Source organism: Myotis daubentonii, chromosome 4, assembly GCF_963259705.1.
Source record: "Myotis daubentonii chromosome 4, mMyoDau2.1, whole genome shotgun sequence".
NCBI lineage: Eukaryota > Metazoa > Chordata > Mammalia > Chiroptera > Vespertilionidae > Myotis > Myotis daubentonii.
The window spans coordinates 12,811,016-12,820,993 of NC_081843.1; the positions used below are offsets into that span (position 1 = coordinate 12,811,016).

The following is a 9,978-nucleotide window of genomic DNA, read 5'->3' on the forward strand; positions in this document are numbered from 1 at the left end:
GCTTCCTTAAAATAGGCACCCAGGCCCAGGTGGAGCGGGCACGGCTTCCCCAGCGTGGGGCTGCTTTCCTGCGGGTGAACTTTGCTGCCAAGCGCAGTAGGTTCCCCATGCTGGGCTGCAAGCTTAACCTGGGCAGGCCTGGCCCATCCCTACCGGGGCTTCAGGAGTAACTCTAGAAATGGAAAGGAACCCCACTTTTAAAAATACATATATTTTTATTGATTTCAGAGAGGAAGGGAGAGGGGGAGAGAAACATCAATGATGAGAATCACTGATTTGCTGCCTCCTGCACACCCCTTACTGGGGATCGATACTGCAACCTGGGCATGCGCCCTGACCGGAATCAAACCATGATCACCTGGTTCATAGGTCAATGCTCAACAGCTGAGCCACAAGGGCCAGGTGGAACCCCACTGTTACTCTGCCTTAAGCTCCTCATGGGACTGGCTGAAACCTTCACACACTTGGCTCACCGCAACCAGCAAGAGCAAGGGCACTGCCCGTAGGCATGGGCCTGTGGAGAGGTGCCAGTACCCTATAGACACTGTGGCCTGCGCTGGGGAGTCCAGGCTGGAAGTCATCTTTACTGGCTGTGGGTCCTGAGTCCCATCTCTATGTAGGTTCTAGTACGTCCTCGCAGCTCACCCACCATTTTGGGGGCAAGCCCTGGGTCCTGAGGTCCTGGCACTGGCTATGGTGAGCCCTCCTACCACCTGATGCTGAGTCCAGAGCTGGCCTTCTCCACTGCATGGTAGCTCGTGTGCAACAGGCAGCTCGCACGCTCTGAGTCCTTGCCGTGCAGCCAGTGCTCGTACAGCTCCTGGACCCCAGGCACATCCTCCGGTGCCTCCGTCCTGACCGTGCCGTACAGCCTCTCCACGTGCTGGAGGAGCTCCTTGCCCGGCATCTCGGGGGCCTTGAGCTGGCCTCCGCCGTTCAAGCAACCTGTGGCCGAACAGGATGGGCGAGGGTGAGGGCATGGCCACGGGGAGGGTGCTGGCACACCAGGAGTAGAGTCCCACCAGGGGCCCCTGCACCACCTGTGAGTGGGCCTGCTGAGAATACCTGAGGGGCAGGCCATGACCTCCACATAATGATATGGGCAGCGCCCTCGCTTGAGCTTCTGCACCAGGTTCTGGATGTTACGAAAGCCGTAGGCCGCAGCGAAGTGCAGCAGGACTCGGCCCTCACTCTCCAGCGTCACCTCCTGGAAATCCTTGTTCCTGGGGAGCAGAGACCACCACGCTCATCCTCACCCACAGGCATCATGTCAACCTTACCAGCTCCCGGTGAAGGACAGTGACGGAGAGGGAGGGCAGAAAACTTAATTCCACGAGTCAGCAGGTGACCACCCCAGATCGGTTTCCCGATCTGTAGAATGGGAACCCCGCTTCCCAAGGATGGCCATGTGGTGAAGTGAGGTCAGACACAAAGCCCTACCCTCCTTCTGAGATGGGATGTCCCAGCAGGACATCCTGTGCCGGGTCTGCCACCCTGCCACCACTAGCCTCTCAGGTCTCTGGACTGCCATGGGGTGGGCCGGGGACCCCGACCTTTACAATAGGAAGATCAAGGCCTGGAGAGTTCTGGCCACTCAGGGGAGCCAGAGGAGAGGACCAGCTCCTGTCCAGTGACTCAGGATCTGCGCCAAACCCAGCTGTCTTCCGCCAAGCCCACCTCAGCCAGGGACCCAGGGCCGAGGCTGCCCCCACCTTGCCCTTCCCACTGACCTCAGGGGTTTGTAGGTGACCTCATCTACGTGGATTCCAAAGAGCTCTCGGGCTGCATGCCGGAACACGTGCTCCAGGTAGCCCCCAGAGCCCCCACCTCGATGGCTGGTGGGCTCCTGAACAGACACGCTGCTGAACCTAGGGAGGAGAGCAAGGCCTCAGGTGGCAGCAGGGCCGCTATCTGCTGTGGCTTCCTGGTGACCTCTGTCTCTCATGGTGGAGGGAGTTTGCTTTCTAAGTGGGAATGAGTCACAGACCCCTGGGGGCTTTGTTGGTGTGTCAGGAGGTGGGAGAAGACTGGCCCCCTCCACTGAGTCACCTGGATCTGGTGAGCTCAGACCTGTATCAAGTTGGTGTCATTTCTGATGACAACCGCCTTTGTGGACACCAAGACAGACCACAGGGCGGGCATGGAACCGACCAGAAGGAAGCTATGGTGGGAAGAGGTGGGGAGGGGGACACTGCCCATTACCACATGCTTCAGCTTCTGGCCAGGACCTGCAACCCCCAATGTCAACAGTGCCCCGACACCGAATGTCTGTTCATCCCTTCCACTATGACAGGTAGTGACTTACACACTGTCCAGGGGGGCTGGCTCCAGTTCTGATAGTGAGACCCCTTCTTCTTCTAGCAACTTGAAAACTTCTCCTGCAATGGAACCACAGCACAGATGCTCATCAGCTGGGATTTCAGTAAAAACAGAGAATGTCAAGAACACCCACATGCTCTGCACCCCTAGCAACCTGTAACTTGTCACCTGAGGCCTGCTGGCTTGTGGGTAGAGGACAACCCTGGGCACAGGGGTGAAGACTCCACTTCTGAAGACCCTCAGGAGGGCCCTGGGACTGCACCCCCTCACAGTGACTGGGTGGGGCTCAGAATGCCCCAATCCCAGGTGCTCCACAGTAGGGTGCCATCTGGGATGTGCTTATGCATGGAGACCTTCCTGTTTGAGTTCTCCAGCATTTATTATTTTTCTTCTTTTTTTTCCTCTCTCTTTTTTTAAGTTTTTTAAGGTATTTGGAGACACTGTGAGGCTGCTCAACTCAGAAATAATCAATGTGAGGATAATCAATAATCAATGTGATAATCAATGTGAGCCAGAAGGCTGACAAAACTCTACACCCATCTCCGTGTACAGATCATCCTATCTAATAATAAAGAAACATGGTAATTAACTGTAACTTCGCCACCCTTCCCATTGGCTAATCAGCAAGACATGCAAATTAACTGCCAACCAAGATGGTGGCCGGCAGCCAGGCAGCTGAAGCGAACAGGAGGCTTGCTTGCTCCAGTGACGGAGGAAGCCAAGGTTCCCTGCCTGCCGCCGCCCAGCTCTGAGCTCCAGATGTAACAATGTTGCAATTATAGAAGCTAAACAAACCCAGAAACCTGCTTTCAGCCGTCTGCGGGCTCAGAGCTTATAGCGCCAGTGATGGCAACAGAGTTTCAATTATAGAAGCTAAACAAACCCAGATACCTGCTTTCAACCAGCCACAGCCTCAGAGCTGGAGCCGGCTCTCAGCTCCAGTGACAGCTATAGAAGGTAAATAAATCCCAGAATAAAAAAAAAAAAAAAAAGAGGCTGGGAGCTTCAGTCACCCGCCAGCCTGAAAACGGCCCTCAGCCCCTCACCCAGGCTGGCCAGGTACCCCAGTGGGGACCCCCACCCTGAAGGGGGTGTGACCAGCTGCAAACAGCCACCAGCCTGTCATCCAGGCTGGCCAGGCACCCAAGCGGGACCCCCACCCTGATCCAGATCACCCTTCAGGGCAAACCAGCCAGCCCCCACCCATGCACCAGGCCTCTATCCTATATAGTAAAAGGGTAATATGCAAACTGACCCTAACAGCAGAAAGACTGGGAATGACTGGTCACTATGACACACACTGACCACCAGGGGGCAGACGCCCAATGCAGGAGCTGTCCTCTGGTGGTCAGGGCACTCTCACAGGGGGGAGCTCTGCTCAGCCACAAGCCAGGCTGATGGCTGCCAGTACAGTGGTGGTGGTGGGAGCCTCTCCTGCCTCCTCAGCAGCACTAAGGATGTCCGACTGCAGCTTAGGCCTGCTCCCCGCTGGCAAGTGGGCATCCCCTGAGGGCTGCCGGGCTGCCAGAGGGATGTCTGATTGCCAGCTTAGGCCCAACCCCCCCCCCCGGGGAGCAGGTCTAAGCCAGCAAGTGGTCACCCCCGAGGGGTCCCAGACTGTGAGAGGGCACAGGCTGGGCTGAGGGACCCCCTACGCCTGAGTGCACAAATTTTTGTGCACGGGGCCTCTAGTATATATATATAATTTTTATTTATTTCAGAGAGGAAGGAAGAGGGAGAGAGAGAGAGAAACATCAATGATGAGAATCCCCAATCAACTGCCTCCTACACGGCCAACACAGGGGATCCGAGCCTGCAATCTGGGCACGTGCCCTGACTAGGAATTAAACGGTCACCTCCAAGGTTCATAGGTTGATGCTCAAGTGCTGGGTCATGCTGACTGGGCTGTACAGACTATTTTAGAGCAGACACTGGTGGTGCTGGGAGACCAGTCTGCTTCAGGTCCCTGAGACAAGACAGCTGTAAACACCAACCAGGCTCTGAGGGAGGGCCTCTGCCTATCCTAGGCCCCGAGGTGCTCTGCATACGGGACGACAGCTCTAGCCAGAGCCTGGGGGCAGCCCTAGGCAATGCCAGCCTGTGCCCCGGACCTGGAGATGCAGGGGCTCAGGGCGGCAGGACCCACACCTGTCGTGATGACACAATCCACATCTCGCGTCTGGTGTTCCTGGCTAAAAAAGTCAGGTCTGGACGCTTCCAGCTTCTTGTCATAGCAGGGCATCACTGTCACGTGGTGGATCTTGTCGGGGGTCACATGCTGTACGGAGAGAAGTGGAACGTGGAGTCACTGCCTGACCCCAGCAGCGAAGAGGTCCTCTTAGGGTGAAACAGGGTGACCCCACAGGCACGGCCTGAAACAGCCGGGAGTGACCACAAGTCTGTGAGTGGGTCCCTGGACACTGCAGGTCTTAGCTCATCTTTCAAGACAATGACACAAAATCACTCATCACTGGATGTCCGTTACCTGCTGCTGGGCGAAGAAGTCCTTGACCAGGGAGCCCATGACCTGCTGTGGGGACCTGGCGGTGCTGATGTAGGGGATGATGGTGCTCCCATGGGTCTTCTCGGCATAGCAGATCCAGCCTGAGGCCAATTTGGAACAAATGGGGGTGGCTCATAACTCACCTCTCACTGTGGGCTGTGACATGACATTCTGGGGGTGGACCTACTTGTACAAGGAGTCCCATCCCATTAAAGAACATCCCACTCTATTTCTAGCAGCCACGTGATTACTGTCTTGGGGGAACTGAAGTGACTACACGTGACTCTCAGAGCAGAGCAGCTCCTGCCAAAGAGGCCGTTCTGGGCTGACAGAACCCCCTCGCCCCCCCTCCAGCATTCCCACTACCCATATCCAGCTGATCTGGTCAGCAGTGTGAGCATACCCGGGCAGGCAGAAGCCAGCATGGGCAAGGCCTGCTTGGAGCTGGCCTGTTCTCGGAATCGCCGCACAAACTCTCGCTGGCTCTCCAGGAGACTGAAGTTCCTCGAGAAGGCGGTATCAAACACGTAGTGCGCCCCTGCAAGGTGAGCACCCATGAGCCCCATGAGGGATGGCAAAGTGTGAGGTGCTGTTGACCATGCCCCCAGAAGCAGGGGGTCTGCCTCCCAGTGGCCACAGGAAGCACACAGTTAAAGTGTCACAGGACATGCTGTGCTATGGACGGACAGCCTGTGCTGCTATCTGGAAAGCTTGCGTTTGACAAATGGCCTCCTTCATCTGCACTTGGCATCACCTAGGACAGTGGTCGGCAAACTGCGGCTCGTGAGCCACATGCGGCTCTTTGGCCCCTTGAGTGTGGCTCTTCCACAAAATACCATGTGCAGGTGCACACGTACAGTGCGATTGAAACTTTGTGGCCCATGTGCAGAAGTCAGTATTTTGTGGAAGAGCCACACTCAAGGGGCCAAAGAGCCGCATGTGGCTCGTGAGCCGCAGTTTTCCGACCACTGGCCTAGGACATCAGTCTGCACCAGGCTCACCCCAACCTCCTCCCTGCTCCTGGCATATAGAGAGGTCAGCCATTCGATCTGAGCCAGACCCAGAACGGGCCTGGGAAATAAGCCTTGATAACGATATTCAGAAACAATAAGAGTGGGCGAATCTCAGATCTGGCAGAGTGCAGCAGGATTCAGATGGCGTCCTCTTAAATGGCACTGCTTCCAACCATCAAGCAAAAACTTCAAGTTAAAGTCAAACTCATAATAGTTTCTGATACGTGTAAGTTCAGTGATTTGGAGGCGTGAAGAGCCCCCTCTCCATGCCTGTGTTCCAAACTGTAGCACTCACACAAGGTTCCTCACCTACCTAGTTTTTTAAAGAATGCAGTTAACTTCTTGGCGGTGTCTGTAGGATTCAACTGAAATCTTGCAGCCAACGATGCACTGGACTGAGGTGAGACTGAAATGACAACCAGCTTCTGCTGATCAGGAGCCGCTGTCTGCAAAGCGAAGGACACACCATTCACGTTGGAGTTTTACACTGACTCCCAGTGTACCGAGCTGGCAAGAGGGCCCAGCTCATCGGGGCATGCCGTTTTTATGTACACAGAACCCAAATTCAGGGCCTGACACTTCACTGTCAAAATACTGACAAGGAATTCTTTGAGATCCCATGGAGTAGACTTAAAAAGGTGGGGTCACTGGAGACGCAGGACAAACAGTACCCAGAGAGGAGCTGTCCTTGGCAGCATGAATGAAGGATGCTGGGGCTGATGTTGGGTTACAGCAGAGTCTCAAAGACTGTCCACCACTTACCTTATTGGCATCTAGAATCTTCCGCAGCTCCTCATGGCTCTGCTGAGTGATGAGCACGGTCTCTGCTGAGGTGACACAGCCACTGCATGCCAGACAGTCGTCCAGTGAGATTTTGGCCCTTTCCAGCTTCTGTGTCCCTCCGTCCTGGAAGCACAAGAACCCGGTAATGAGGAAAGAGAGCTCTGAGGATAGCGGGACCTCCCAGAAACCTTGATTTTCTTGTTCACACCACTGACAACCAACATGACAGTTAGCTGGTTTTATGTGCCACTAAAGTTTTAAAAGTTACTTATTACAGGAGTACTTATACTCATTTTACATTTAAATAGCACCATCGAATTCTGACTGTTACAAACGCAGCTGGAGGCTGGCGACTCTCCACAGAGTCCCGGAGGGGTTGCTGGTCCCCAGGCTGCATTCATGAGACCATGAGGACAGGAAAATGCCAAAGGCCAGGCTCTGAAAGAGGAAGAGAACGGCCAGGGAAAGGAGAAAGGAAGAAGGAAAGAGGGCAGAGGGAGGAGATGGTGGGGCCTGTGCAGTGGCTATATCTGCCCCGTGCCAGCACCTGGAGTTGAGAAAGACACAATGGACAGCAACAAATCAGACTCTGCCAAGCAGAGAACTGGTATTCGAGTCCAGTATCCAGGCTGAAACTCAGGGACTCTTCTTAGATGCCGATTATCCCAGCTGCGCCCCTTCACTCCTTTTGCAAAAGCAGGCACGGTCTGAACCAAGGCCAGCTGAGCCACAGAGGCCGAGACTGGAACTCTGAGCTAAGTTCACTAGGCCTGCGCTTTGCACAAAGCCACCATTTGAGCTCAATACGTACTTTTAGAGTCAGATCAGCCTAAAGGCCCAGGATGCAATGCAGTACCAGGCAGGAGGCTGATGAGCTTCCCACCTTCCCTCCACAACAAGCACTGCTGTTCTGGACAGCAGGACACACTGGCACCCCCACTTCAATTAGGTCCCCTCATTCGTGGGACCCCTCCTGAGGTGTCTTTTCCCTAAAAAGAACCCAGTCCCCTGTGCTGCAACAGGTGGGACCCCTGAGGTGTTCACCCGCCTGCACCAAGTTAATAGCCAGCTTTTTCCCTGTAAAGGCTTGATCCACTGTCCATCCCCACCAGGAGTTACCTTGGGGCTCCTCCCCCTGCTCGGAAGGGGTTCCTGGGCCCAGTACCCCTGGTGCCTATAGTCCACGGATGGCACAGAGTTCAGATGGCAGATAGGCGGGGTGGAAATTTTGTTGTTGTTAATCCTCACCTGAGGATATTTTTTCCATTGATTTTTTAAGAGTGTAGAAGGGAGGGAGGCAGAGAGAGAGAAACATTGATGTGAGAGACACATCAATTGGTTGCCTCTCTCACATGCCCAGACCCAGGAGGGGATGGAACTTGCAACCCAGGTACATCATGTGCCCTTCACCCGGAATGGGACCCGGGACCCTCTGTGCATCGGCTGTCACTCTAACCACTGAGCACACTGGCTAGAGCAGCGAGGTGACTTTTAACACCATTACATCAGGATTTTGTCATTGTTAATTATACAGGAAGTAGGTATTCACTAAGAACAAGGGGTCTAAATAGGAAAATCTTATGCAATTAGAACTCAGAGACAGAGACAGACAGAGGGGAAGATGGCAACTACCATCCCTGCAAAAAGAACCCCCGCTGCAGAACAGACCACGCTCCATATTCAGCTTCTCCGGCCCCGGCCCCTCCCATTCATTCCTGTTCTCTCAGGCTCCCTGACAGTCAGTGAATCTGAGCCGGGAAAAAGGACTGGCGGGAGTGGGAGGTCTCCCGGTCACTGCGCTTGTGGCTGGATGGAATGGTGAAATGGGTTTGAGGTCATCTGGGCTGGAACTTACCTGACTCACTTGGAAGTAAGTCCCGTCATCTTCAATGTGGATCTTGGCCACGCCACGTCCCAGCTTCTTCTCTACCTTCATGGGCTTGATGCATTCCTACACCAGGGAGAGACCCCAAACCAGGCCTGAGTGCACAGAGGCCCCTAAGGAAGACGGGTGGGCTCTCCCACCGGGCACAGGCTCTCACGCCTGCGGGCACTGAGGGGGCACTCTGCAGGTCACAGTCCACGTAAGGCTGGTGCTAACGGGCCTGCATGCTAACCTGTCAGCACACACTGCCAACTCTGACCTTTACTCTTCTCAGTGTGACCCGAGGCATGCCCCCCCCCAGGCCCCGCCCCCGAGCCAGCGGCCAGTGTTACACTGGCTGCTGAGAGGAAGCGTAGGAACTGGCAGGAGTGCTCTGTCTGCACTCACCTCCCTGCCTAGTGCCCGAGAAAAAAGCTCATTTCTCTCCCCACCTTCCCATCTGCCACGTTATCACTAGGAGAGCCTCGCTGGCCATGGCCTTCCCAAACATGACCAGCCCCAGGAAGACCGGGCAGGAGGCCTGTCCCGGCTCACCCCTGCCTAGGGGTGTTCCCCTCCTCCTCCTGGGACTCGGGCCTGCACCGCTGGTGGCAATGGATGGGCAGGTACGCCAGACAGGGACAGCGCCCCTTCCCAAGCTAGTTGCCGGTCTCCTTTAGGGGCAAGCTCTCTCCTCCGGGAGGGCAACGCCAGGGACCACACACCCTGGCAGCCACGGGGGGACTCCAGCGGACCAGCTCCCCTGCTCGGGCGACTGGGGTGGGACGCCTCCCCTGTTTGCAGAGAAGCTGGGCAGGGTCTTCCCCACCCAATCCTGAGCCCGGCACCCTCCGGCTTCCGTACACCCGCCCGTGAAGCCCCAGGCGCAGCTTCTATGCCCCGGCCCTCCCAGCCCTGTTCCCTCAGGCGCCCTGACGGGCAGTGAATGCGGACCGTGAAGAAGGACGGGAGGATGGAGGGGCTGGCAGACCCCGCACTCCCCTAACCCGGTCGCCCCGGGGGCACCGCGATCACTGGCTCCTGCTTGTCTCTCTGGGCTGCGCGGGCGGCGAGCCCCGGCCCCCAAACCCGCGGACTCGCCCTGGGGCGGAGTAACCCGGTGGGGGACCGCCCTCCCTGGCGTCGGACCCCGGGGGCACGTGCCGGGGTCCCGAGGCCATTTCCCAGGGGGCGACACAGACGGGAGACAGGCCCCTCCGCCCGCCCGCCCGGCCGGCCCACCTGAGACGGCCCAATGAAGTCATCCAAGTCCGTCAGCTGCAGCGCCCCGCTGAAGGGCGACGCCATGGCGGCCGTACTGCCGTCCGGCGCGGCGCGCGGGCGTCCCCAAACGGCGCGGAGGTTCCGCCACGCTGCCGGAAAGCAGCTCGCGCGGCGCGTGCGCGCCTGGCCCGGCGCCGGGACGTCCCGCCTGGAGGGCGCGCGCCCCCTGCTGGCGGGCCCGGTGCCGCGGAGGAGCCCAGTTCTCGCCGGCA

General features: G+C 56.8%; 1 protein-coding gene across 2 annotated transcripts; it reads right to left on the reverse strand.

The window, feature by feature from the left end:
• Positions 1–211: 211 nt before the first annotated feature.
• Positions 212–9,859, reverse strand: CIAO3 (cytosolic iron-sulfur assembly component 3). 2 transcript variants are annotated; one of them, XM_059692569.1, is made up of 11 exons: positions 9,725–9,859; positions 8,474–8,569; positions 6,598–6,741; positions 6,149–6,281; positions 5,226–5,360; positions 4,805–4,923; positions 4,468–4,597; positions 2,306–2,378; positions 1,731–1,868; positions 1,066–1,223; positions 213–945 (listed from the first exon to the last, which is right to left on the reverse strand). In XM_059692569.1, exons 1-11 carry the CDS (start codon positions 9,788–9,790, stop codon positions 707–709), a joined length of 1,431 nt encoding a protein of 476 aa, XP_059548552.1. In that variant the 5' UTR covers positions 9,791–9,859; the 3' UTR covers positions 213–706. The 2 variants fall into 2 exon arrangements, with proteins under 2 accessions (XP_059548553.1, XP_059548552.1); XM_059692570.1 differs by lacking the exon at positions 5,226–5,360 and having other exon boundaries at positions 212–945.
• Between the last annotated feature and the right edge of the window lie 119 nt (positions 9,860–9,978).

What these genes read in the sequence shown, in the direction of transcription:
- CIAO3 (XM_059692569.1), bottom strand. Translation starts at nt 9,790, where the DNA reads ATGGCGTCGCCCTTCAGCGGGGCGCTGCAGCTGACGGACTTGGATGAC. An exon ending in ACTTCATTGGGCCGTCTCAG is followed by an intron (nt 8,570 to 9,724) that starts GTGGGCCGGCCG and finishes TCCCTGGTGTAG; the next exon opens with GAATGCATCAAGCCCATGAA. An exon ending in TGCATTCTTTAAAAAACTAG is followed by an intron (nt 5,361 to 6,148) that starts GTAGGTGAGGAA and finishes CTCACCTTGCAG; the next exon opens with GGGCGCACTACGTGTTTGAT.